Source organism: Hypoxylon fragiforme (genome assembly GCF_022984875.1).
Source record: "Hypoxylon fragiforme strain CBS 206.31 chromosome Unknown GGS25scaffold_3, whole genome shotgun sequence".
Classification (NCBI taxonomy): Eukaryota; Fungi; Ascomycota; class Sordariomycetes; order Xylariales; family Hypoxylaceae; genus Hypoxylon; species Hypoxylon fragiforme.
The window spans coordinates 3,017,010-3,039,778 of NW_026054758.1; the positions used below are offsets into that span (position 1 = coordinate 3,017,010).

The following is a 22,769-nucleotide window of genomic DNA, read 5'->3' on the forward strand; positions in this document are numbered from 1 at the left end:
ACTCTGAACCGGACGAGTCGGCGGATTCAGCTTTGTTTCCGGATGTCAGCCTTGCGGGTATCAAAAAAATGCAGGTGTTTGTAACTTTGCAGAAACGATAGGATGGCTTGTCGAAAAGTGCGAATAGAAGAGACTACGGGAGAAGAGGCAAAGTTCACGCGTCGCGGGGATGCAGGGAATTTCGTTGGTTCCCAGTTGCGTGGATGGTGGGCGGATGAGGGGCGAGTGATGATAGGTGATGTGGTGTAGATACGATCCCGACACGGGCTCCAGGGCTTTCAAGAAGCTGGAATCAAGTCAGTTGCAGGCGGGTGCAGGCCGCTGTACCGTCTTTACCAGGTTCAAGAGAGGGGCAAACTGAAGACCTTGATTGTAAATAAAAACAAATAAAGTCAATAACGAATTAATCTTCACTTTACTTGATCGCGATGATATTATGGATTTGCGGAGTCAAGAGATGTTGAAGAGAAGAAAAAAAATAAGGTCTAGGTTAGAAGAGGTATGAAAGTTCGCGGCTGATCGGCCACTGCCTTTTGCGTAGGTTAATGACTTACGATGTGGGGCAAATGCGTTGCTTTGCTGTGGCAGCTACCCACTAGACTACCCACCTCCAGGGCTACAACTACACTACAGTGACTACACTACACTACAAATGTTGGAATTATAGGGTGGGGCAACCAGGTTCCTACACAGTATCGATAATGATTAGTGCCCTTAGGTACCTAGGGTAGGTAACAAACTTCAACTTCAACTTCAAAATGTCAACGGTCAAAGTGTAAGCAAGCAAAATTGATCTTTTCTGACTTCAGTGGATTCTCGGGTATAGTGATTGATTGCCCAGGTGATTGATTATCTTACATATTCATGATATCTATTATTATATCTGCCCAGGGTTAGTAGGTAAGTACACAATGATTTAGTACTGTAGTAACTACACTGACACTATTCTACTTTTTCTACTTTTTCTACTTTTTCTTCATGATTTTATTTCATTCTAAGCGCGCAATATTCGCCATAGCACGTATGTATATGTATCGAGCACCACATGCAAACAACATTGAAGCAAATACATCGCTCAACTTACCACATATGTACATACATATGTAGCTGACTGAATTTTCATATCGCAGCCCAATGTCCAACTAAGTCATCGCCGATCATGTTTTGTAACACTTGTAACACACATATACATGATAGTACATGGAGACCTAATGCTGCCCAGAACATATATTTGAGCCTTACATATGTAGATTGAGCCTTAAGCAAATCGCCAATAGTTGAGTACTGTTAGGTGGGTAAGGTTTGGAGGGAAAATTTTAATTGTTTCGATGTATTGCCATTTTTCATTGTGGGAGGTTTTCGTGCCATGTATATCATGTATGGATTCGATGTTGATATCACCCAGCACTGAGATCCGTGAGATGTCTAACCTAGTGCTAACATTGAATAATTGAAGCTAGGGCTCTAACTAAAAGAGTGCATTGAAGCACCCAAGTAGATAGCACAGTGTGCCGCACTTTCCTCTCTGCAGGTAACTACCCTAACCTCACCTAGGCGAGTCCTGTCCAGCCTCTCTAAAAGAATATAGGCAGTAAAGCCACACAACCCCTCAACTTGCAACACATGAGTTATTTCGGGCTTGTGGTTTAGTGGTATAATACTCCCTTAGCATGGGAGTGGTCCGGGGTTCGATTCCCCGCGAGTCCAACGAATGGAGGTTAGATTCCTCTTCACCACTCACTTTTTGTCCTTTTGACTTCTTTTTTTTTCTTTTTAATTTTGTCACTCACGATAATGAAAATCTTGAAGATGTCCTTGTTATATTTTTAGCGATGCACGTTGATCTACGGATGTCTCGACCCGATTCTGGGACAATATTGTCCAGCAATTGCAGTTGGGTTCCCCTAATTCCTCCAACACCGCTTACCATACCAACGGGTTGGCTTAGTTGACATCAGCCCGTTGAAGTACACCAACTGTTCGTTTAAAAATACACATAAGCGCTCTCTTTTTTTTTTATCCATAGCTTTTATTAATGTACCCAGTAAGCAACCAAGCAAGTGGTATCCCGTATAGCCCAGTTTTCCGACTCACGTCATTAGATTGACGGTCATACAACAAGCACTCGTCTCTTGGTCCACGGAATTGAATTGGTGTCGTATTTCCTAACCTACTGAAGTTCAGACGGAAAGATGAGAGGAAAGTTCGAATAAGTTTTAACAGCAACTACCTTACTAGGATGAAATATGAAGGCAGACATTGAGCAGCAAGACGAAGATTGCAGTGGCCATGCCATACACGAACACAAGGCATAGCACGTATTTACTCATAATACCTTACCACATAGTTACCAGGCACTTCGACAAACCGGTCATCGTCGTCTTGGATCAAGAGACTGGCAGAATACGTATCTCGGATAGTCTCCAAGCTAGTCCGGTCATCTGTTTGAAAAGCCAAGTCCACCTTAGCTCTGTAAGCCTTGGAGGGTATGTCAAGCGCCTCTCTCATATCGATGTCCAGGGCGACGAGCTCCTCTGCCAGGATCCGTCGCGGCACCAGGTACTCTTGCAGACGTAAGCCGGTGGCTTCCATCCCCTTGAGGTCGTAGTAGTCCCTGTAGGTACCGATGCCCGCCATGACTTTCTTGAGCTCGGGTGAAAAGGCCTCACGATCGAACTCCTCGGCGCCGTCGATCAGGCTGAGTGTTTGGTAGAGCGTCAGCATGGGGACTGTGAACCTGCCTTGTTCGAGCCCATATGCAATCGCCAGTGCGTAGAAGATGGCCGATAGGTATGGCCTGAGGCTCGTGTCCAACGTTAACCACCATTTTTCTATTCCGGCGCTGTCTATGGCACTCGTCTCACCCATGTCCCAGGGAGTAGCCTCGTTCTTTTCGAAGGGTGTAGGGAGTCTTCGCCTCGAAGCGAACTTACTGAGAATCGATTCTAGTCGAGACTTGCTTTCTCTCTGCAGCGCTCTCAGCTGTGTAATGTCTACGTCGCACTGTGGCCATATTGGTAGAGTTTCCAGTAATTTGCTCGTAGGATTTTCATTTCGTGCTATCGTGGTACACTCCTTAGAATTAGCTGTGCTGTATCTGTTGTTGATCACATCGGCAAGGTGTAGCATCCCATTGCGATCAACGGTTAGACTATTCTCTTTGACTAGGCCAAGACGAACGGCTTTCTCGATGCAGGCGATGTTGCGAGTCATCAGCCAATTATTGTCGACTGGAGGGGAATCCTTATTTTCCATCATGACTATGAGTAGTGAGTAGGTGAGCAGATGAGTATAAGAGTGGCGACCTATGCTTGGAAGTGTTGAAGAGCAACATCGTCAGGGGAACATGGGTGTTCTAGGGGACTGGATGTATTTATGGCTCTAAGCGTAGCAGGCGATATGTGTGCGTGCGGTAATGAAAGAGTATGTTTTGATGAAAGGGGTTGAGATGGTGTTTTGTTATTTGTCATTACGTAGGTTGGCATGTGATTCCCAGATAGAGAGATAAAGGCTATCCATACTCAATCAACTTCCTAGCGAGCACACCACCTCTCTATATACTACGATCGTGATGTAGAGTCTTATAGTAACATGTAAATCCGTAGCCTCATCACTGTCACGGTCACTCTTGGTCTGAACCCCCCCCCCCCCCCCCAATGGGGTAACATGTCTCCCCCATCTAGGCAGACCTAATTGGGCATGATCATGTGGATATCAATGGAAATAGAGCTATGACACCTATTAAAGTCTTGATAGCCTGCGTGTAACAAGGCTTTGTATGCCCATATATCCAATATATATACAAGACAGAGGGATCTAATTGACGAGAATACGGACTCATAGAGCTGTACATGGCTACCTGTGAAGCTTTCTATTCCATAGCTAGTTTCAGCCATCCTCCTGCACATATACTTATAAGTAGGCTAGGTGATTTCCGTTGAGCCACTCTACAATAGGAACACCGATTAGGTATAGAGTGTGCACTAGGAAGGTATTGATAGTATTTGTCTCCCTATGAGTTGAATCATATCTATCACGAGGCGGGACCTAGAAGACGCAGAACAACATGAAGGTTGCGCGGGGATCTCTAATATCTCCCGGAGACTATAGAAGCTACATATACACGTAAGTCGTCTTTATATATCATTGCTAGATCACCTATAACACGAACAGGTACCTAAGAAATTGAACTTCAAATTCCCTTTTCTAATTGGAGCTTGGCTATCTTACATATATACAATAGGTACTATCTATGATTCTATGTTGAAGGTAGGTATGTAGGTAGCTAGTTGTATCAATAATATGAGAGAATCAGAGAGATACGGTAGTTACATTTGATGTACTATGTATTGAAGCCGCAAAAGTACGGCGATACATACGTGCTGAGATGTGGACCGTCAGAGCGGCAGCTAACCAATATAGGTATAGTAATAGGTAGGCGCTGTGCTGTAGTACTTGGGTACTTTGGTAACCAATTAGGTTCGACGTGCCCTTTAAAGTTGACCCTAGAAGCTTCAAGGAAGCCGGGGACATACTAGGTTGCTTGGTATCTAGGTAAGTACCGAGCATGCAAACATTCAATGTTGAAAGTACATATATATGTATCAGCATATCAGCATTGAATGGTATTTCAATGCTCTTGATATAACGGTCTTCAAAAACGTACATAGTAAAACTTTAGAGACCTAGCACGGCATAGTAATAGGCAGTCTTTAGAAAACTGTGTTTTCATCTCGTCATCAGGTTAGCACCCATGGGTCGAGGCCAACATACGAATCTTTACGGGACCCTCCAGGACAACCACAAAAACCCTATTACGTAGGCGATTCGCAATGGACCTGGTGATGATTGGCGGAATTGCAACATCCATACTCAACTACATATGTACCTAAATGGTACTAATAGGGTATGATAGGTCTTTCATGTTGCTCAATGCATCAGAAAAGGGGTCTTCTTGATCATACGTGTACTTGGTTTAGACCAGTTTTTTATGCTAGGTATATCAAATATCTTCCAGAAATTCTGCCACCTCTGAACAGGGCCCATAAGCTAATACTGATAATGCTAGGTACATATGCTATTGAGTCCTCACGCCGGGATCTTTCTCGAGTTTAACTAAATTTAGAAACACTAACACAAAATGTCGATGGATATCCTGATGAGGAGACCCGAATCATTGAATGGGATAACGTTGGCTCAACAAGCCCGGTGCCCATTGATTATGCTGTTATGCTGTTATGCTGTTATGCTACGACGTACTCTGTGGTAACAGCTATGGTGTAGAGCGTGATGTCACATTAGATGGATGATGTAGCACGAGTTAAAATTGTGATCATAGATGTTTCTACCTATAGTCAGCTCAGACCCTCAAATTCATCTATACGTTTGTGTTACCAACTCGACATGCAGTTAGTGGTAGTTACACAGCAGAAAACGGTATTGTCAATGTACGCGATAGGCGGTGATAAGCCCTACATTAACAACATCAACAACGTTAACAAACATTCAAACAGAAACCCCTGAGCTAGCGTGAGTACCCGTCAATATTCAATCTTTGAAGTGTTACTAAAGAAGTACTAAAATCATAAATGAGTTTGGAGTGTTCTCTAGCGCCACACTAAAGAAAACGTGCGCTTCAGTGGCTAACGGTCGCTGTAAGGAGCGGGACAAGTCAACTACGACCACTATGGACCACTATATGATTGATAACAGTCAACTACCTTAAGTGAAGGGCTGGCAAGTCTTGGCGTTGATTTCGAGATGCATTCCCATTAAAACCCCACAGATACATGCAATACATGCAAATACATGGATCGAATCCTAGTCATTTTAGTCCAGTTCAGTATTCGTGCGAAGGGGGAAGGGGAAAACAATTACAAACGACGGTGAACCTGAATACACCTTTCAAATTCCCAACCCTTTTCTTTTTTTTTCTTGAACTTCCATGCACTATTGCACTTTTCTTTCTTACGGTCTGTGATCATTAGGTATTCAGTACGCTTGAGTTTTATCGCGTCACCTTCTTCGGCGGGCTTTTTGTTGTGTATTCTGGTTAACAAGTACATGCCCTACTTATCTCAAGTGCCTATTAAGTGCTCTCAGTGCTTTCAAAGAATTGATACCAGTTGACCATTACATACTACATAACTTACATTAGTAGTACTTGAGGTATAGATCGGTATTGTACATCGCATCATTTGATCCAGTCTATTGTACAGTCTGTTGTACTTCGAGCTTCCCAGTCCAGACTCGATCGATACATTATTATACCGATACCAATACCAATACCAATACCTACCTACCTACCTTGTACCTCCCGCTTAAACACAACATTGAACAACTCGACCTGCAACTCGACCTGCAACTCAACTTGCACTTCAAACATATCCTATATAGTAAACACCTACAAGTTTACTACTGTTAACAGTCAATCAATCATCATGTCGGGCCCAGAGGAGCCGCAGTTGTCCGATGCTGCTCCCCAGGTGCATGGATCGCCTGCCCCCTCGGACAAAGACACGGTAAGCAAGACTATCTCTCCAAATATTACCATCTTCACATGCAAAGAACCCCTCGTCCACCATGCTTTATCTGTCACAATTGAATGAACATGGCCACACAAGATCCCTATCCAAACCCTCTACCCTGCAAATATACTAACCTTTATACTATGTAAAAGGATACCTTTACCTTGGATACCTACGAAGATGCTGTCGACACAGGTTCTGTGAGATCTCTCATAAATCGCAAATTATCCCCTCGCCCTAGTAGACCTACTAGTGGCACTACCGACGGTGCTTCAGAAGCTCCGGGAAGCCCACCACTCAAGGAACAGCTGAATGGAGATTCAGGTAAAGAAGACGACAATGAAGAGGAAGAGGAGGAGGATAAAGAGAAACAGAACGGTCACGACGATAGCAACGACGTAGAAGACGACAACATTTCTCTTGCTAAATCCATATCCGCATCTAAGCGTACTTCGAATGCGACCCTGGATAATGTCGACCTTAGTGATGGGGCAGATGATAACATGACTAATGGCACTACCAATGGCATCACCAATGGCGTCACCAACGGCGTTACTAATGGAGATTCCGACGGTGTCACTGATGCTGTTGCCGATAATGTTCCCGACAGCATTGTTACTCCTCCAGAACCACCAAAAAGTTTGTTTACAATACACGATGATCATCAAAGGATACAAACTAACGAGTATCTAGAGGAACTACCCGTACAGGCGGCAAAACAGCCTTCCAAGAAACTTTCCCTCAGCAACATCACCAGCTCATTGTCAATGCCATGGTCTCCAGCTCCTTCGAATAACGATACGCCTCCTAAGACGAGCCCGAATCCGACCACTAGTAGCACTGCTGCTCCAACCCCTGCCCGAAAAGGAGGGCCATTCTCTTGGCTATCACGAAACTCCTCGAAAGAGGCTGCCACATCGCCGGCGCGGAGAAACACGACAAGCTCGATAGCCACGTTAACTAGCAATCCAGATAATATGCTCGGCAAGCTCGATGAGGAGAATGAAGGTGGTGAGGGTGGGCCTCGTCTATCGAGAAATAGCCTCAAGGATAGGTTTAAGTTGGTTAGGATGCGAGAAGAGGCCGGAATTTCTCTGAGTCCTGGTGATGAGGAAAAGTCACCCGGCCTTGTCAGCCCATCCAGTGAGAACAGCCAAAACGAGTTTACTGCTGTACCGCCTCCAGCCTCACCCTTACCGCCAAACGCGGACATCAATCTTGCGCCTGGCACTGTCTCAGGTGTATCTGCTGGCCCTTCGACCGTTCCTGATGCCCAAGTTGATTGGGATTTATGGCAGTCTGTCGTCTACGAAGGCCCTGCTGCTGTTGCCAGAACAAACCCGGAGGAACTTAATGCGGCGATTGCTACGGGCATTCCTAATGTGATTCGTGGTGTTGTATGGCAAGTGCTGGCGCAGAGTAAGAGTGAGGAGTTGGAGAGGGTGTATAGGGAGTTGGTACTCCGAGGCTCTGAAAAGGAGAATCGAAACAGCAATGCTACGTCGGTTAGCGTTTTGAGCAACGGTAATCTGAGCTCCGAGAAAGATGCGGTGGCTTCTTCGGCCTCTTCTGTGCATTCAGAAGTCTCCGGAGCTAGTGGCAAGAAGCCATTGCCCACTCCACCAGAGCCATCGGAGGCAGCCTTGAAGGCTCAAGCCTTGGCCTTAGCCGAGAAGAAGAAGAAAGAAAAGGAGGATGTAGCGGCAATACAGAGACTTGAAAAGACCATCAAACGGGATCTTGGTGCTCGAACAAGCTTCTCCAAGTATGCCGCCGCTCCAGGCCTACAAGACGGGTTATTTGGCGTCTTAAAGGCTTACGCACTGTACGACGAGGCAGTTGGGTATGCCCAAGGAATGAACTTCCTCATCATGCCGCTCCTTTTCAATATGCCGGAGGAAGAGGCCTTTTGTCTCCTGGTCAAAATGATGAATCAGTACAAACTACGTGATCTCTTCATCCAGGATATGCCTGGTCTGCACATGCATCTCTACCAATTTGAGCGGTTGCTAGAAGATTTTGAGCCTGCCCTATACTGCCATTTGCACCGTCGCGGCATTTCGCCACATTTGTATGCAACACAATGGTTCCTTACCCTTTTTGCATACAGATTTCCTCTTCAGCTTGTGCTTCGAATCTACGACCTCATCTTCTCGGAGGGCTTATCCGCGATCCTAAAGTTCGGCATTGTCTTGATGCAGAGGAACTCGACAACATTGCTTGGCATGACCGACATGGGACATTTGACAAACTTCCTCAGGGACAAGCTATTCGATGTATATATCGACCAATCCCCTAGTGCTGGTAGCATCCTGGAGAATGGGTTCTTTGGCAGCAGCTCTTCGAGCCTGGATAAAGAAGTATACCGAGCCGACCAGCTAGTTCGGGATGCATGTGAAGTGAAGATCACGCCCGAAATTCTCAAAGCATACACTACCGAATGGGAAGACAAGACGCGCACCGAGAAGGAGCGAGAGAAAGAACTAGAGCAACTGAGGACGGCGAACGCAAGTTATGCTATAAAGATCCGGAAGCTTGAGGAACGTCTCGAGGTTAGTGACCGCGAGCAAGCAACGGTGACAACTGATCTCGTCCATACCAAGATCGAGAATGAAGAACTTAAAGATAAGAATGAGAGCTTGAATGGCCAAGTTAAGGAACTTCGCAACGTTATCGAGAAGCAACCTGAGGAGATTGAAGCGGCTTGGAGGCTTGAACAAGAAGATCTCATGAAGAGGAATGAGAAGGTCCATGATGAGAACCGAAGACTTGAAAAGGAGTTACAGGAACTTGAAGAGGAGCTAGTACAGACGAAGATGCGATGTGCTGAGGTAAGTACACAATATCCACCCTCTATGATATTTTCCATATCAGACACAGTTTGACTGACGTTTTCTGTATAGATCAATTCCCAACACGAGACTCTTCAGAGGAAATGGGCCGATCTCAAGCGACACATCGCTTAAAATGTCACTCCTTATTAACATAGCTCTTCACCAAAACCTCTCGTGTTTCCAATTCATATTCTTGTACAAAGTCAATACTCCTACAACCGTTTGCAGTCATAGTCAGTCCATTAGGAGAGGATGGAGAGCCAGTGGACAGGCAAGCATTTAGGGATATACCCCGTTTACCAAGTTAGGGTATCTACGAAGTCAGGTTTTTTGTCTTTACGTTACGTTGGTCGTCGTCTTGCCGCTACACCCTTTTCCCCGGGCCCCCTCTCCCGTCTTATTTTCTTCTCTGGCCGAGGAAAGGTGCATAACACCACCCCCACCACTCGCATAAGGGGGTAGTTATATCTGGAATCCGATAAATTTGGCGGGTCTTATGCAACTATCACACAGCAGCTTTGCGCTTTGAGAGCAAAAAAAAAAAAAAAAACAAGAAAAGTTTTTCATTTTTCACTGTGCTGATGATGTTCTTGCTGTTTTCCCATGTCCCTGGCAATTGGTCTTCTCGACTAGTTGTAGTAACGGTGGCAGTAGCAGTAGCAGTAGATCCTTCACAGGAGGGCATATGCACACGTATGCATATGTGTCATGAAGGAGAGTGGAGAAGTGGACGAGAAAGAGCGAGAGACGAGAGACGAGAGAATGAAAGTTTTTGGATCCCCCCAAACTTCGTACAGCGGGCGAAGAAGCAGAAGAAGAGAATGGAAAAAAAGGGGTTGCATTTGCATCGTTGTGTTCGTTGCATTCATAACATCAGAGAGAGAGAGGGAGAGGGCATTCAAATAGCAGCAACGTTGATTTGATTTTTTGATTTTTGATATAAAAAAAAGGGTTTTACGTGCAGTTTCTTTTTCTTTTTCTTTTTTTTTGATATGAAAATGAGACAATGGATGAATGTATGTAGTGACATTATAACAAGGTAAAAATCAAATCGTATATAACTAACTAGAACCAGAACTCACAGCTAGGTAGAGAAATTTCAAGGTTCGATAAATACCTAATTCTTTCGTGTGATGACCTGGATGTTTATTCCCTTCTCTTTCCCCCCTCCCTTATTAAGCAAATGTTAGGAGGGTTTGGAAAGTAGACGTGAACGTAAAAGTAAGGTCGAATACTTCGTACAGAGATAAATTTCGCCTACATTATAGAGGCGCTACACCTTTTGTATTGTAGAATCTAGCTGTAGGGGCGAATGGACTGTTCAAACCTATACTAGATGACCTCCTGAAGGCCAACATGCCCTTTATCTAGTTTGGGAATGCATCTACGTGAGCACTGGCAACTTCAATCGGTATTAGGGTGTAGAATGAAAACCTCATGTATACAAAGATCATAAGAGGCTTCTTTAGGCAGTATGTTATTACGAGACGGTAGGAGTGACAGGCAAATTGGCAACCATTGACAACTAAGAGTTTAGTACACAACGAAAATGATTCATGAGGTATTGCGTGTTTCCTTATTTCATTGTTGATCTGTATTGATCAGAACCTAGCAAACGTGATCCCTTTCCATGCCGAAGATGAGTAGAATCCATGAACACCGGTGCCATTGCGAGTGGTATTTTGCATTGACCTCATAACCTAAACCTTCCCACCATTGCGATTCGTCTACTTGTGTAGCTTACGCTGGTAGAAAGCCAACTCCTCGCCCTCGAGGATATATCCGTCGCAGCGACCGCTCTGGCCAGGTCGGCTGGCAATGACGGCGAACAAACGACCAGCCTCGAACTGCTTCTCTAGGGGGCTCTCAACCTTGCCTCGGGCGGCGAATCGAGCAGCCTGCTTCTTCTCGACCGAGTTGCTCTTCTTAACGACTTCCTCCTCCTTGCCGGACTTTTGCTGACGTCGGCGACCGAGGGGCTGGCCGTAGTGGGACTCGTACCATTGTCGGAAGGGAGCGGCATCAATTTGGACAACGGCAGACTTGGTTAGGGTGTTGGTTCGGACCAGCTCGTTGTTGGAAGGGTGGTAGGCGACGACGATAACACGGGTCTTGCGGGTGCAGCCCTCGGAAGCCCAGGCGAAGTTGCCAGAGTCGAGACGTAGGGCACGGTACTTGTGGTTGCCGCCGCGAGTGCGAACGGAGTGGATTCGCTTAGGGCCAATTCGGGTGTTGGCTTCCTGTCGGCCAGCCTCGAAAGCGCGCTTCTTCCCTGTTGAAGAGGTCAGAACGTATGATCATTTTACAAAAAATGAATGCATACGGGCTTTCGGTTTTATTGGGAGTGTCTCTTTCGAGAACACGGAATTGCGGTTATTACGTACGGTAGAAGGCACGCTTGGCACCAGAGGCGGAGCGCTTGTGGCGGGAGTCGCGGGAGATACCCATGATTGCAGATTCTGGTCGAGAGGAAGGATATGATTAGCTTGGGATGATGGTGAAGTTGAAAGTGAGGGTGATGGTTGAAATTAGAAGGAAAGGTGAGAGATATTGAAAAGCAGTAGATATTACTGAATTGAGTGTAGAATATCACAGTTTGAAGAAGATCAACTTACATAGAGAGGGGAAGGGATTCTTACGTACCTGACTAGAGAAATTTGGCAATCGAAGAGGAAATTGGTGGGTGTTGATGAAGCACTCTTGAATTGATTTCGCGAAAATAAAAAGTTGAAAGAGTCTCACGAAAATTCAAATCAATGGAATTTACAAGTGTGGGCTCGCCAAAAAGATTTAGTGGGGAACCGTTGAAGTTGTCTCCTTATCTTAGTGCAATAGGGTTTTGCTTCAACTTATCTTGATGGTCTGTGCGCTTGCTGTTCTCTAATTACGTAATGCACATGCAGGCTAGAACATTCACGTGCTGCTTCACTTTAACAACTACAACGTCAAATAAAAGTTCACGATATATTACCAAGTAGTCAGTTAAGAGGGATTGCTCGGTATATTGATCATTTCTTCAGTTTCATTGAGACTATACTGTACCTAGTAGTACTGAGTCTAGCTGTGGTCTGATCTTCACATAGCATTTCCCCCCTGTCTCATTCATACCTAGCTCTCATGTCATTAACAGAAAGCAATCCGGCCCAGTATCCATCAACCCCATAACTTCCCCCTTGAGGTAAATTCCAATGTGCTACCAAACTCCAAGTTTTGTAGTCATCATCTAGAGCTACGCCAAGTTTAGGAGGTAGGTGCTGTTGGCTGTCGAGTTGACGGTAGTAGAGGCTCTTTTGGCTTAGTCTTCGTCGATTTCCTTGAGAAGCTCCTGAGTGTATCCATCAAGTTCTTCGGATTTGATTTCCTCAGAAGGCTCTTGAACCTCTTCGGCATCGAATTCAGTCATGCCATCATAAATTGGAAGAAGTGCGAAGGTTGCAAGCGCACGGTATTGCGGGGGGACTCCAGGACCATACTTTGGAAGGGGATTAGGGCCTTCCATGAGGTTCGCATACTTTTCGTCCAATAATTGCACGCGAGGCGCAGGGAATATTTTTCCGGGCTTGGACTTGTACGACTCATAATCCTCAGGCCAGTCGATATGTCCGTTCACGATACATTCGTTAGTCCAAATGGTATTTCGGGACGTGACACAGCTCAGTCCGTCTTCGTCAGTTACGCGGATCAACTTCTCGCTGAGTCGGGGTATCATGCGATGGTGCTCAGCAGGTGATCCACTAGCAAGCTTCTGCTTCCCCTTGGTCTCTTGCTGCTTGTCCTTGGAGATCTCTTTCTTGAGGGAAAGATACTCTGCCAACGATTGCGGTACGACTGGCGATCTAGGGAAGTTCTTTTGCAGGTTGGCCAAAGTATCTCGATCGGCCTTGTCTTGTTCAGTACCAGCCGTCGAGCGGCGAGGTGGAATAGGATAATCGCTAGTAGACGACGGGCTAGGTGGGGTGATCTTGACTTCAATGCCTTTGCCCTTGCGATCCTTCGAGTCGTTCTTTGACTTGTTGGTCTTTTCTTCATGGTCATCGTGCACCTCGAGACGATGAGAAATATCGGCGGTTACTGCCTCGATTGACGATGTCGCAATAGGGCCACGCAAAGAAGCGCCCAAAGGAGCACCCAATTCAACACCAGGCACAGACAAGTGTTGCTTTGTTGCAGCAGCGGCCGGTACTGCCCGTGTGGGCTTTTGAGGTGGTGCCTGTTCACTTATTAGTTACGAACTCGTTCAATCACTTGGTTATTGCTGACTCGTCCGCCCTTGCGAATGTTCTGAGCTTTATCCTTATTATAAAGGATCACTTCATCTTCATCCGAGGACTCCATGGTGACGGTATTCATGAACCGTCTGTTCGTGACGGGCTCTACGATATCAAGATGAAAATGCACAAGTGCAAGGAACCAACGCCCCTCCAACACTAATGGTTGATTGGAAAAATGAAAGGGTGTCGATTTTGGAGGGAGGGAGGAAGGCGACGGGAGTTGAAAGATTGTGTGATTCTGAGAGTGAGGAGATGGGAAATAAATAAAGCTGCAGAAGACCCCACAGCTTTAGATTTAAGAGTTTGAGGGTACATACCATCCTGAGGTGTCGCTTTTGATTCTTGGGATATAGGCCCACTTGTACAAGGGATAATGGATCTGTCGATTTCGTTCGGTAGCTAACAGGCCTCTGTTAAAGCTTAAAACAAGATTCGCGAAGGTCGAAAAGAATGCGTGTTGTAGAAGAAACCGCGAGCAAGTTGTGTCGATTGGTAGCTCAAACTAGACAATGGAAATCCTTATGGCATAACATGCTCTCGATTAAATCACTAGCGGTTAGGTACTCGACTGATGGCCTGAGGAGTAAATGGGATATTCTAGTTTTTGCTATCGAGTGACTTGAAAAGTACAACTACCGCCTATACAGAAGTAGAATAATCGAGATATGACCATGAAAGAGTCCAAACGGCGCCATTCAACCTGGATATTCATGAAGCCTAGAATTAGTCTCGCCAGGATTCCACGAATTCCTAGTTCACTAAACCATCGTCGCCTTAACACCCCTTAACCCTCCTCCTCAGATTGCTAGCACCGTATCCTCAGGCATCACCAACAAGATGATATATATATCCTTCACGAAAAGGAAGCATTTGATCTGCTCATGATTTAAAAGCCGAAGATATAATAGCCACTTAGGCAGGTTTCTATCACAAGCATTACCAACCTGCCCGAATCTACGCAAAGTGCTACTGATGTCGAGATTACAGAACTGCATACAATATCTCAAGAACCCACAGTGCCTAGACATGTAGATGAATTTTGAAGTCTTGGGCAATCGCCAACTTCCCAGAATCCCAAAGAGACATCAATTGGGATTTGATACAGTATTTCCTAGGTACTTGGATGCTGGAAGGAGCGGAAATATGAGCAAGTTACCCCCTACTGTGCTTTAAGGGGGACTGCCGAGCAGTGGCAAAACGCCAATGGTGATGATCCATAACATCGACCTGTACATAGGCAAGCTGTCTAGTGATAGACAATATGTGTCTCCTTGACGAATACAATAGTAATAATCTCAAATTTCTACACGGGATCTTAAAAATGAGAAGATGTTGACTGTGAAGTCTCTCATTTGATCCGTTCTTTCGTAGCGATGATACCTTGCTTTAAGCTTCGCATAACCACCACACATACTACTAGTAGTACCCTTTATCTCTCAAATATAACTGCCTACCCCTGAGTAGGTATGTAAAATTGTAAATACCTAACCTACATGTAGGGTTATATTCCATAACCCCGATAGTTGCACAAACAAACATTGAACCACCGTTGTTATGCTATGCATATGGTACACGCACCTGCCACCTACCCGAGGAGCTGTGTAGTACGCCGTAAGCCTGTGTTATGTAGGGAGCTGCCCTGCTTATTTGATTGGCCTGCAGGTGTCCAGCTGAGTATATTAAGTAATTTTAGTGATGCCAATCCCCAACTCCCAGGCAGCTACATGTACATGTATGGAGTAAATATGTACGCTATCTAGATAAGATAAGAAGATCCTAGCTATGTACCTATTTAGTTAGCTTCGGCATAGTTAACACTGAACGTGCTTCGCATCTTATAGCACTCTATTGCACTCTTACATGCTGTAATACGCAAACGTCAGAAACTCATCAATGGCTTGAAGTCTACAACAATTATCATCCATCTTGCAAGAGGGAGATGGGAAACCTGTGCTATTCTCCCATTCTTCAGTCACTCCTTTACTAAATAAAACCTTCCTTCGTACATTACTTCTGAATTTCATCTTAATTCATCTTCTAGGCTTCACTACTTTGTTCGACCGAGTCGACCGAGATTATGACGACATCGTCGCCCTCCGACCAGTCCCTGGCGCCTCTTCTGCGTTCCGATTCATCCTCCACACTAGGTCCTCCAAGTTCGCAAACATCCATTAGCGATGCCATTCCGATATCGAAGCTACGGCAAAAGACGCGTGCTTTACGCGCTCTCGCCTTCATCGTATCCATCGTCGCCGCCCTCTGCGCTGGCTCCATCACCGTCTTCTCCCTCTACGGCCACCTCTTTCAGTCGCGACTACACTACACACAGTTCCAGATCAATGGAATCGCTAGTGCCATGAGCATCTCCATGTACATTCCGGTCCCGGCGATTGGGTACTTGTGTGATCGAGTAGGACCTAGCCCGCTTGCTCTGTTGTCAGCCATCCTGCTCGGCGGTGGCTACGGGTTGGCGGCCGGCTTGTACAAGAAAGGTTCAGCGGAAGTAAGCGATGGAGGTAGTAGCGTTACATCTACATTTGTCCCCATGGTCATTGCCTTTGTAGCCATCGGCGTCGGCACTGCTTCCTTATATGTTGGATCCATCACTACATGCGCCAAGAACTTTGGCAAAGGCAAATACCGAGGCTTGATGTTAGTTGCACCCATTGCTTCATTTGGCCTCGGCGGGATGGTCCTCAGCCAGATCGGTAGTCGAATCCTTTACGAAACCCAGCCGGATGGGGGTAGGGGGGATGTGAATGTGTTCCATTTCTTCTTGTTCCTCTGCATCATCTTGACTATTATCGGCCTTATCGGCACCTTCTCGTTACGAATCATAGACGAGGAAGACCTCATTGATGAGGCAGTAGAAGAGCTTGAGAGGAGCGGGCTCCTTGAGGGAAGTGCCGTCTTCCGTCGCCAAGCTAACCGAGATTACGGTACTATCGATTCTACAGCTGAAGATGGTGGCATCATCGACCCCTCTAGGGATGACGATGATGACGAAGACAATAATGCTAGACTCAAGAAAGCCTGGCTTCTTAACGCTGAGACTAGAAGGTTTTTGTCGGATCATACTATGTGGTGGTTTGCTCTCGGCTTTTGGCTCATCATCGGGCCCGGCGAATCATTCATAAACAACCTCGGCACCATCATTGGGACCTTGTATTCCCCTAAGATGAAGATCCACGAAACCTCAGCCGCAACTCACGTTTCTATCATGGCCACTGTGAGCACCGTTGCCCGTCTACTTGCAGCATCGATAAGCGATTTGCTATCGCCTAGCCCCCATAGTTCACACGTTCAAACAGGAGTGCCTTCGTCTCTTCCACTCCTGAGACAGAAGTTATCGGTCTCGCGAGTTGTTATCTTTATCGCTGCTGCCGGTATTCTGTCTTTTGGAACACTCGTACTAGCCTCTGGTGTAGTTCAGGAACATGGGGAACGTTTCTGGATTGTATCCGGTGCCATCGGAGCCGGATACGGAGCGATATTCAGCATGATGCCTATCATTGTCACCATGATCTGGGGTGTTGAGAACTTTGGTACCAACTTCGGTATCATCGCGCTCACCCCGGCCCTCGGCTCTACGATGTGGGGCCTTGTCTACTCAGCTGTCTATCAAGCAGGTGCTAGAGACTCACCTCTTCTAACAGGAGATGCTAGTGGTGAAGACATATTCTGCTTCGGCGCAAAATGCTACTCCTCGACGTATTGGGCGATGACCGTATCTGTTTGGATCGGAACTGTCATGGTTCTATGGGCCTGGAAAGGTCACGATGGCTGGTCCAAGAGAGGTATTGTGATCTAGAGATATACATACCTGATACATAACAAATGTGTATACAGAACTAACAGATAGAGCACTATCTCACCATCATCTATCTATCATCTTAGCGAGAATCTATTTTTACTTTTTAGAGAAATTGTTCCATATTGCACACGCATTGGGTTTGGGGTTATTATTTTATCTACTAGATAACTAGGCATTATGTTGGGCGTAATGGGTCGCCATAAATGCTCTAACCAAAGATTGGTCGCAAAGGATTTGGGCGGCGTTGTCCAATGTTTTTGATTTCAATGATGGCGAAGTTCAAATAGGGTTATTATTAGGGTATCATATCAGATATAATTATATATCTTCCTAATCCGCTTGAGTGCTACGTTACCATTTGTTATCCATTAATATTGGCGTGCGAGCTTGGCTTAGCTTTCCACGACATTTGATGCCTGGTGGTTGAATGCATGGGAACTGAGACATGTTTCTCGTGTCTTTCGAACGCCCTGAACGTCCACTGGTGATGGTTTTTCGCCGACTGCCAATGTGTGACTGATCCAGAGGAAACCGGTTTTGGCTCTCCTGTTACCCCCTTATACACAGCGTTCGTGAATGTGACCTGGAAGAATTGTGCCACTTCCAACAAAACCCCAAGCTTAAGCATTTGTCTCTATATAATTTATTAATGAAGTTGTCTCAGGTCTGATCATGTCTTCTAGGTAACAGGCTAGACATTGTTGGGGGCGATCAGGTGCCGCTTAAGGTCCCCCGAGATCCTACACTTGACCGAGTCGGGTCACAACTCGGTGGGCAACTTTTCTGAATCATCATTCTAACACAGAATATAGTATTAACTACAACCTTCCTCGTTGGGACTCGAAATCTCCAAATGGACGAACCAGAACCCCACACTCCGCAGGAACTGGTCACACTTAAGAGACACATATCATTACTGTAGCTTTTTCATCACATAGATACATTGGTTCCAGGTACATAGGTAGCTACATAGGTAGGTTACCACCTAGATGGGCAGTCATGTCGTAACACGTCCCATGATGATGTTAACAAGCCTAGCCAGCCCGATCGTGCCGGACGCCACCCTCCTAGGGTAGGTAAGTATATACCATGTATGTTGAAATACACTACATACATCCGCTGCAACCTTTCGATTTCTACATGCTGAAGAACCCCAGAAAAACGGCCGAGGGCGCGAGGCGTCATGCGGAGTAACGCGGCATCAGCATTCCGCAATGCGCAATTCGCCCAACGCAAACCCAGCCCTGCAAGGGGCGCGGCATGTGGGAAATACGAGCTTGGCAACTTGTGTCGATCCCGTCCCATCTGCCGCCTAACTACCTACCTACCGGTTCCAGCGTTGATGGTAATAATTAATTTATATCGAAGATCGCATTCAAAACCGTACCGTATCGATCGTTTAGCTGCATACGATACGATGCGATCCGACGTTAGGTAGATCGAAATGGAACGTTGGACGACCGCCGGATAAACGAGCTCTTTTTTTTTTGTTTTAGGTATGCTTGTTATTATTACCTACCTATCTCTGTTCGTGAAGTCTCTCGTTCCCCCTTTTGGTTATGTAGGTACCTATTCACTACTGCTAGGCATAAGCAGTTGGCTGGTCGTCCGATACGAGGCCCCTCCTGGCTTACCTAGGTTTCTGATAGGACCAGTATGCGGCGGTGCCGCGAAAGGCATGGCATGTAGGGAGCCAGGTTCAAAAAAAAGTTCATCCTACCTAGAAGAGAATATGCGAATCGGTGAATACCTAGATAGATGCAATGAGAATTCCAACACGCTTGGCCGCTACTACAGTACGTCCCATCCCGCGAGAGGCAGAGCCAGATTAGCCCTCCTTTTATGCCGCAAATATAGGTACCTAGTCAGGTATCATCATCATACGTAGTATCATCTCGCTTTTCTGTCTTGGGGGCAAGGGGAGGATGGACTAGGGTAGGTAGGTAGTATGTGTTCGAGGAGAGATCGTGCATGACATGTGTCTAGGAAATATACATATATAGATGGGAAGGTCTCCCAGACATATCAATATCTACTACATATCCCAGCTCTAGCTTCAGCTCTATCAAAACATCAAGTCGCTCGCTTCAACCCAGATAACCAACCAATCTATAAACTTTACTTTATATTTAATCATAATACCCATCATCATCACCCTAAACACCTAACCAACCTACCTACCCACAAGCCTCACAATGCAGCTCCCCCTCAGCACCTTCCTCCTCCTCTCCGCCACCACCGCCCTCGCAACCCGCCTCTCCGTCGCCGTCGACGCCGAGTGGACGATCGAGGGGCTGTCCCGAACCTGCGACGACGCCGACACCACCTGCCTGTGGACCTTCGGGATCGACACGAACGAGGAGGGCGCCGAGGTGGTCGCGGCCAACTACACGGTGAACGCGTCGTCGGACGCGCCGGCGAGCCGCGCCATCGGCGGGCCGGAGGCCTTCGGAAACTACACCGTCACCAGCACCTGGAGCGGCCAGTTTGGCGAGGGCGAAGGGTTCACGACGCTGAGCGTGATTGATTACGGAAAGGGGTTGATCGTGTATCCTGGTGTAAGAATTTCCTATCCTCTCTCTCTCTCTCTCTCTCTCTCTCTCTCTCTCTCTCTCTCTCTCTCTCTCTCTCTCTCTCTCTCTCTCTCTCTCCTTTCCCCTTTTTCCATCCTGTCTTACCTACAGGACGCCCTGTAAATCTTATCAACCCCCTTCGAACACCCCCTATCCCCTCCCCATCTACGTGGGAACTTAGGGGTAAAGGGGGGGGGGGGAGAGGGGGGGTTGGAATGCATCTCCAATAATACTCAATTTCCCCTATAACATACATAAGACAAGACATTCTCAAAATACCTCAATAACTAACCCTCAATGCGCTGCTACAGTACCGGGACGTGGAAATCCCCAACGGAAAGGTCTACACTCCCGATAAGAGCTACCCCGTTCAGCAAATCCCTTAAGCGAACAGCCTCAGGTAATGCTGTTGGTAATATAACGAGAAATAGGGGAGGGTGGGAATGAAAGCATGGCACGTAATGAGACTTTGGTTGGAACATTGGAAATATTGGGGATAGTAACATAGCAATATGATCTTAATGAATACAAAAACCTTTGGAGACATATGAATCAATAGTACTTGGCAATTTTGAGGGTATTGATATATGAATTTGTTATTTCGTTTTAAACATACGAACAAACAAGCTGTCGTACACAGGGTCTATTGATGCATTGATATATAGTCAAATCTGAACGCCGATTTATGCAAGCTCCTTCAATTCTTCCTCCACTTGTTTCTTGACGAGATCCCTGACTGTCTGCCAGCTGTTCTCGACCTCGGTGACTCTCCGTTCCTTCGTCTCCAAGCCTACAAATTCCGGCGGAAGCACCTTCTCTTCGAAGCTGAAACCTGGCTCGTCTTTCAACGCAAGCTCAACTGCGCCGGCGAACTTGGCCGGATGTGCAGTGGAAAGGGAGATATGCGGTACTTTGGAACGCTCCATAGACCGCTGTGATGCGGTCACGCCTATTGCTGTGTGGGGATCCAAGACGTACCCGATCTTTCCGAAATAACCCTTGATTGTCTCCGTCGTCTGCGAATCGCTCACCCGTTCGCTTTCAAAGTCGCGCTTGGCACTCGAGTGCACGTCCTGGTAGACAGGACCAAAACCACCATTTGTCTTCAGATGCTTCATCCAGGAGGCGACCTCCTGGCCAGCTTGCCTTCTATTCCATTCCTCATCCATGCCAGCAAGGGAAGCGAACTCGTACGCGAGGAACCACAATAATCTTTCGAAGTTACTCGAGACAAGAATGTCCATTGCGGGGCTCAGCGTCTCTTTGACGCCATCTTCGTGAGCTTTGACACCGTCAACGGCCAAGCCTCCCTGTGCCTCTGGGCCGTGAGTGGCCTTTTTCTCGTATCTTCCCGTCTTCCAAAACCTATCAAGGATGTCGTTCTCGTTCGTCGCGACAACCAACTTTTCTACCGGAAGACCCATCCTGTGCGCAAAGTAACCTGCCAAGATATCACCAAAGTTGCCACTAGGTACCACATATCGGACCTTATCCCCGAGGGTTATGCCCCCTGACTTGGCGAGGGAGAAGTAAGAGTGGAAGTAGTAGACAATCTGCGCAAGGATTCGAGCCCAATTTATCGAATTGACCGCACCGAGGTTGAATGCCGAGTTGATATCAGGATCGGCGAATAGGGCCTTTACTATATCCTGGCAGTCATCGAAGGTGCCGTTGACCGCTAGGTTGTGTACATTGGGATCCAACACCGTGGTCATTTGTGCTTCCTGGATAGGACTGACCCTACCCTTGGGGTGAAGTATGAAAACTGAGACATCCTTCTTTCCGCGGAGTCCATAGATGGCTGCTGAGCCAGTATCACCACTTGTGGCACCGACTACAGTGAGATGATGTCGGTCAGCTCCCACCTTGCCCTCATTCTTTCTGACTAGGAAGTATTCGAATAGGTTTCCTAGGAACTGTAGGGCGACATCCTTGAATGCGAATGTAGGGCCATGGAAAAGTTCCAAGAGGTATAAATTGTCGTGAAGATGTTTTAGTGGGGTGGTTTCAGGGGCACGGAAGGTTGAATAACTTCGGTCGATGATGCCCTTTAGGTCATCCCGTGGGATTTCAGAGGGTGCAATATATAAGGACAAGACCTCGAGGGCAAGGTCGGGGAAGGACAGGTCCTTCCAGGTCTGCCAATTGCTCGCGGAAGGGATTTCTTCTGGAATATACAGGCCGCCATCAGAAGCCAGACCTTTTAGAACAACTTCCTCGAAGGAGAGCTTCAAATAACGGTTAGCTAAGAGATGTTACCAAAAGTCATACTAATGGGATTTTTACGTCGTAATCGTCGCCTCTAGTGCTAAGATACCGTTGAGAGGCATTGCGAGACTCTGATGACTCGTCAGTCGCCGTCTGACCGTTGACTCCGTTCGACATTATAGTAATCAATATGGGTCTTGAGGATAATTTAATGGAATGGGTTGAAAGCGTCAAGCGATCTCCAAGTTCCAATTCACTCGAAAGATCTATATGTGTGTGTGGATGTACTTAAAGTATATGATTTGGAGACGGCGAAGTACGAAAAAATAATATATAAATAAAAAAAATCGCAGCCCCCGAGTTCGGGTGGCACTTGATTCCCCAATTCTACCCCGCGCTAAACCCAATAAAGATACTACGGTGATTTACATACATGAATCCGCCCCTGAATTTGAGGGGTAGCAACTTGAAAATTCAATTGGCCACTTGTTCTATGCTTTTCTTTTCTTGGAAATTTGACTTTTATTTCTTTATGTATTTTT

General features: G+C 46.4%; 8 protein-coding genes and 1 non-coding gene across 9 annotated transcripts; 4 read left to right on the plus strand and 5 right to left on the minus strand.

Moving 5' to 3' along the window:
- The first annotated feature begins 1,635 nt into the window (after positions 1-1,635).
- Positions 1,636-1,707, plus strand: GGS25DRAFT_t18. Its single transcript has one exon. It is a non-coding gene; the product is annotated as a tRNA-Ala (tRNA).
- A 615-nt stretch (positions 1,708-2,322) lies between these two features.
- On the minus strand, positions 2,323-3,255 carry GGS25DRAFT_519781 (uncharacterized protein; the record flags this gene model as incomplete). Its single annotated transcript, XM_049263773.1, has 1 exon — positions 2,323-3,255. The coding sequence occupies one exon, from the start codon at positions 3,253-3,255 to the stop codon at positions 2,323-2,325; it is 933 nt and encodes a 310-aa protein (XP_049119243.1).
- A 2,998-nt stretch (positions 3,256-6,253) lies between these two features.
- GGS25DRAFT_197865 (RabGAP/TBC) lies at positions 6,254-9,718 on the plus strand. The gene is made up of 4 exons (XM_049256768.1): positions 6,254-6,521; positions 6,680-7,166; positions 7,221-9,358; positions 9,431-9,718. The coding sequence occupies exons 1-4, from the start codon at positions 6,441-6,443 to the stop codon at positions 9,491-9,493; spliced, it is 2,769 nt and encodes a 922-aa protein (XP_049119244.1). The 5' UTR covers positions 6,254-6,440; the 3' UTR covers positions 9,494-9,718.
- Positions 9,719-11,088: 1,370 nt separating this feature from the next.
- Positions 11,089-11,809, minus strand: GGS25DRAFT_519783 (ribosomal protein S8e/ribosomal biogenesis NSA2; the record flags this gene model as incomplete). The annotated part of the gene is made up of 2 exons (XM_049263774.1): positions 11,089-11,633; positions 11,746-11,809. 2 exons carry the CDS (start codon positions 11,807-11,809, stop codon positions 11,089-11,091), a joined length of 609 nt encoding a protein of 202 aa, XP_049119245.1.
- Positions 11,810-12,544: 735 nt separating this feature from the next.
- Positions 12,545-13,696, minus strand: GGS25DRAFT_530245 (uncharacterized protein; the record flags this gene model as incomplete). The annotated part of the gene is made up of 2 exons (XM_049265363.1): positions 12,545-13,571; positions 13,622-13,696. 2 exons carry the CDS (start codon positions 13,694-13,696, stop codon positions 12,657-12,659), a joined length of 990 nt encoding a protein of 329 aa, XP_049119246.1. The 3' UTR covers positions 12,545-12,656.
- Positions 13,697-15,368: 1,672 nt separating this feature from the next.
- On the plus strand, positions 15,369-17,783 carry GGS25DRAFT_482868 (putative transporter MCH1). The gene has a single exon (XM_049260301.1). The coding sequence runs from the start codon at positions 15,710-15,712 to the stop codon at positions 17,441-17,443; it is 1,734 nt and encodes a 577-aa protein (XP_049119247.1). The 5' UTR covers positions 15,369-15,709; the 3' UTR covers positions 17,444-17,783.
- A 22-nt stretch (positions 17,784-17,805) lies between these two features.
- On the minus strand, positions 17,806-18,624 carry GGS25DRAFT_482870 (uncharacterized protein; the record flags this gene model as incomplete). The annotated part of the gene is made up of 2 exons (XM_049260302.1): positions 18,489-18,624; positions 17,806-18,419 (listed from the first exon to the last, which is right to left on the minus strand). Exon 2 carries the CDS (start codon positions 18,072-18,074, stop codon positions 17,808-17,810), a length of 267 nt encoding a protein of 88 aa, XP_049119248.1. The 5' UTR covers positions 18,075-18,419; positions 18,489-18,624.
- A 1,017-nt stretch (positions 18,625-19,641) lies between these two features.
- GGS25DRAFT_519786 (uncharacterized protein) lies at positions 19,642-20,405 on the plus strand (the record flags this gene model as incomplete). The annotated part of the gene is made up of 2 exons (XM_049263775.1): positions 19,642-20,004; positions 20,331-20,405. The coding sequence occupies 2 exons, from the start codon at positions 19,642-19,644 to the stop codon at positions 20,403-20,405; spliced, it is 438 nt and encodes a 145-aa protein (XP_049119249.1).
- A 183-nt stretch (positions 20,406-20,588) lies between these two features.
- Positions 20,589-22,540, minus strand: GGS25DRAFT_482874 (threonine synthase). Its single transcript, XM_049260303.1, has 2 exons — positions 22,306-22,540; positions 20,589-22,247 (listed from the first exon to the last, which is right to left on the minus strand). The coding sequence occupies exons 1-2, from the start codon at positions 22,402-22,404 to the stop codon at positions 20,703-20,705; spliced, it is 1,644 nt and encodes a 547-aa protein (XP_049119250.1). The 5' UTR covers positions 22,405-22,540; the 3' UTR covers positions 20,589-20,702.
- Positions 22,541-22,769: the final 229 nt, after the last annotated feature.

Coding starts and splice junctions, on each gene's coding strand:
- GGS25DRAFT_482874 (XM_049260303.1), bottom strand. CDS start 22,404: ATGTCGAACGGAGTCAACGGTCAGACGGCGACTGACGAGTCATCAGAG. Junction 22,248..22,305: donor CTAGAGGCGACGATTACGAC/GTAAAAATCCCA, acceptor CGTTATTTGAAG/CTCTCCTTCGAGGAAGTTGT.
- GGS25DRAFT_482868 (XM_049260301.1), top strand. CDS start 15,710: ATGACGACATCGTCGCCCTCCGACCAGTCCCTGGCGCCTCTTCTGCGT.
- GGS25DRAFT_197865 (XM_049256768.1), top strand. CDS start 6,441: ATGTCGGGCCCAGAGGAGCCGCAGTTGTCCGATGCTGCTCCCCAGGTG. Junction 6,522..6,679: donor CCCCCTCGGACAAAGACACG/GTAAGCAAGACT, acceptor ACTATGTAAAAG/GATACCTTTACCTTGGATAC. Junction 7,167..7,220: donor TCCTCCAGAACCACCAAAAA/GTTTGTTTACAA, acceptor ACGAGTATCTAG/AGGAACTACCCGTACAGGCG.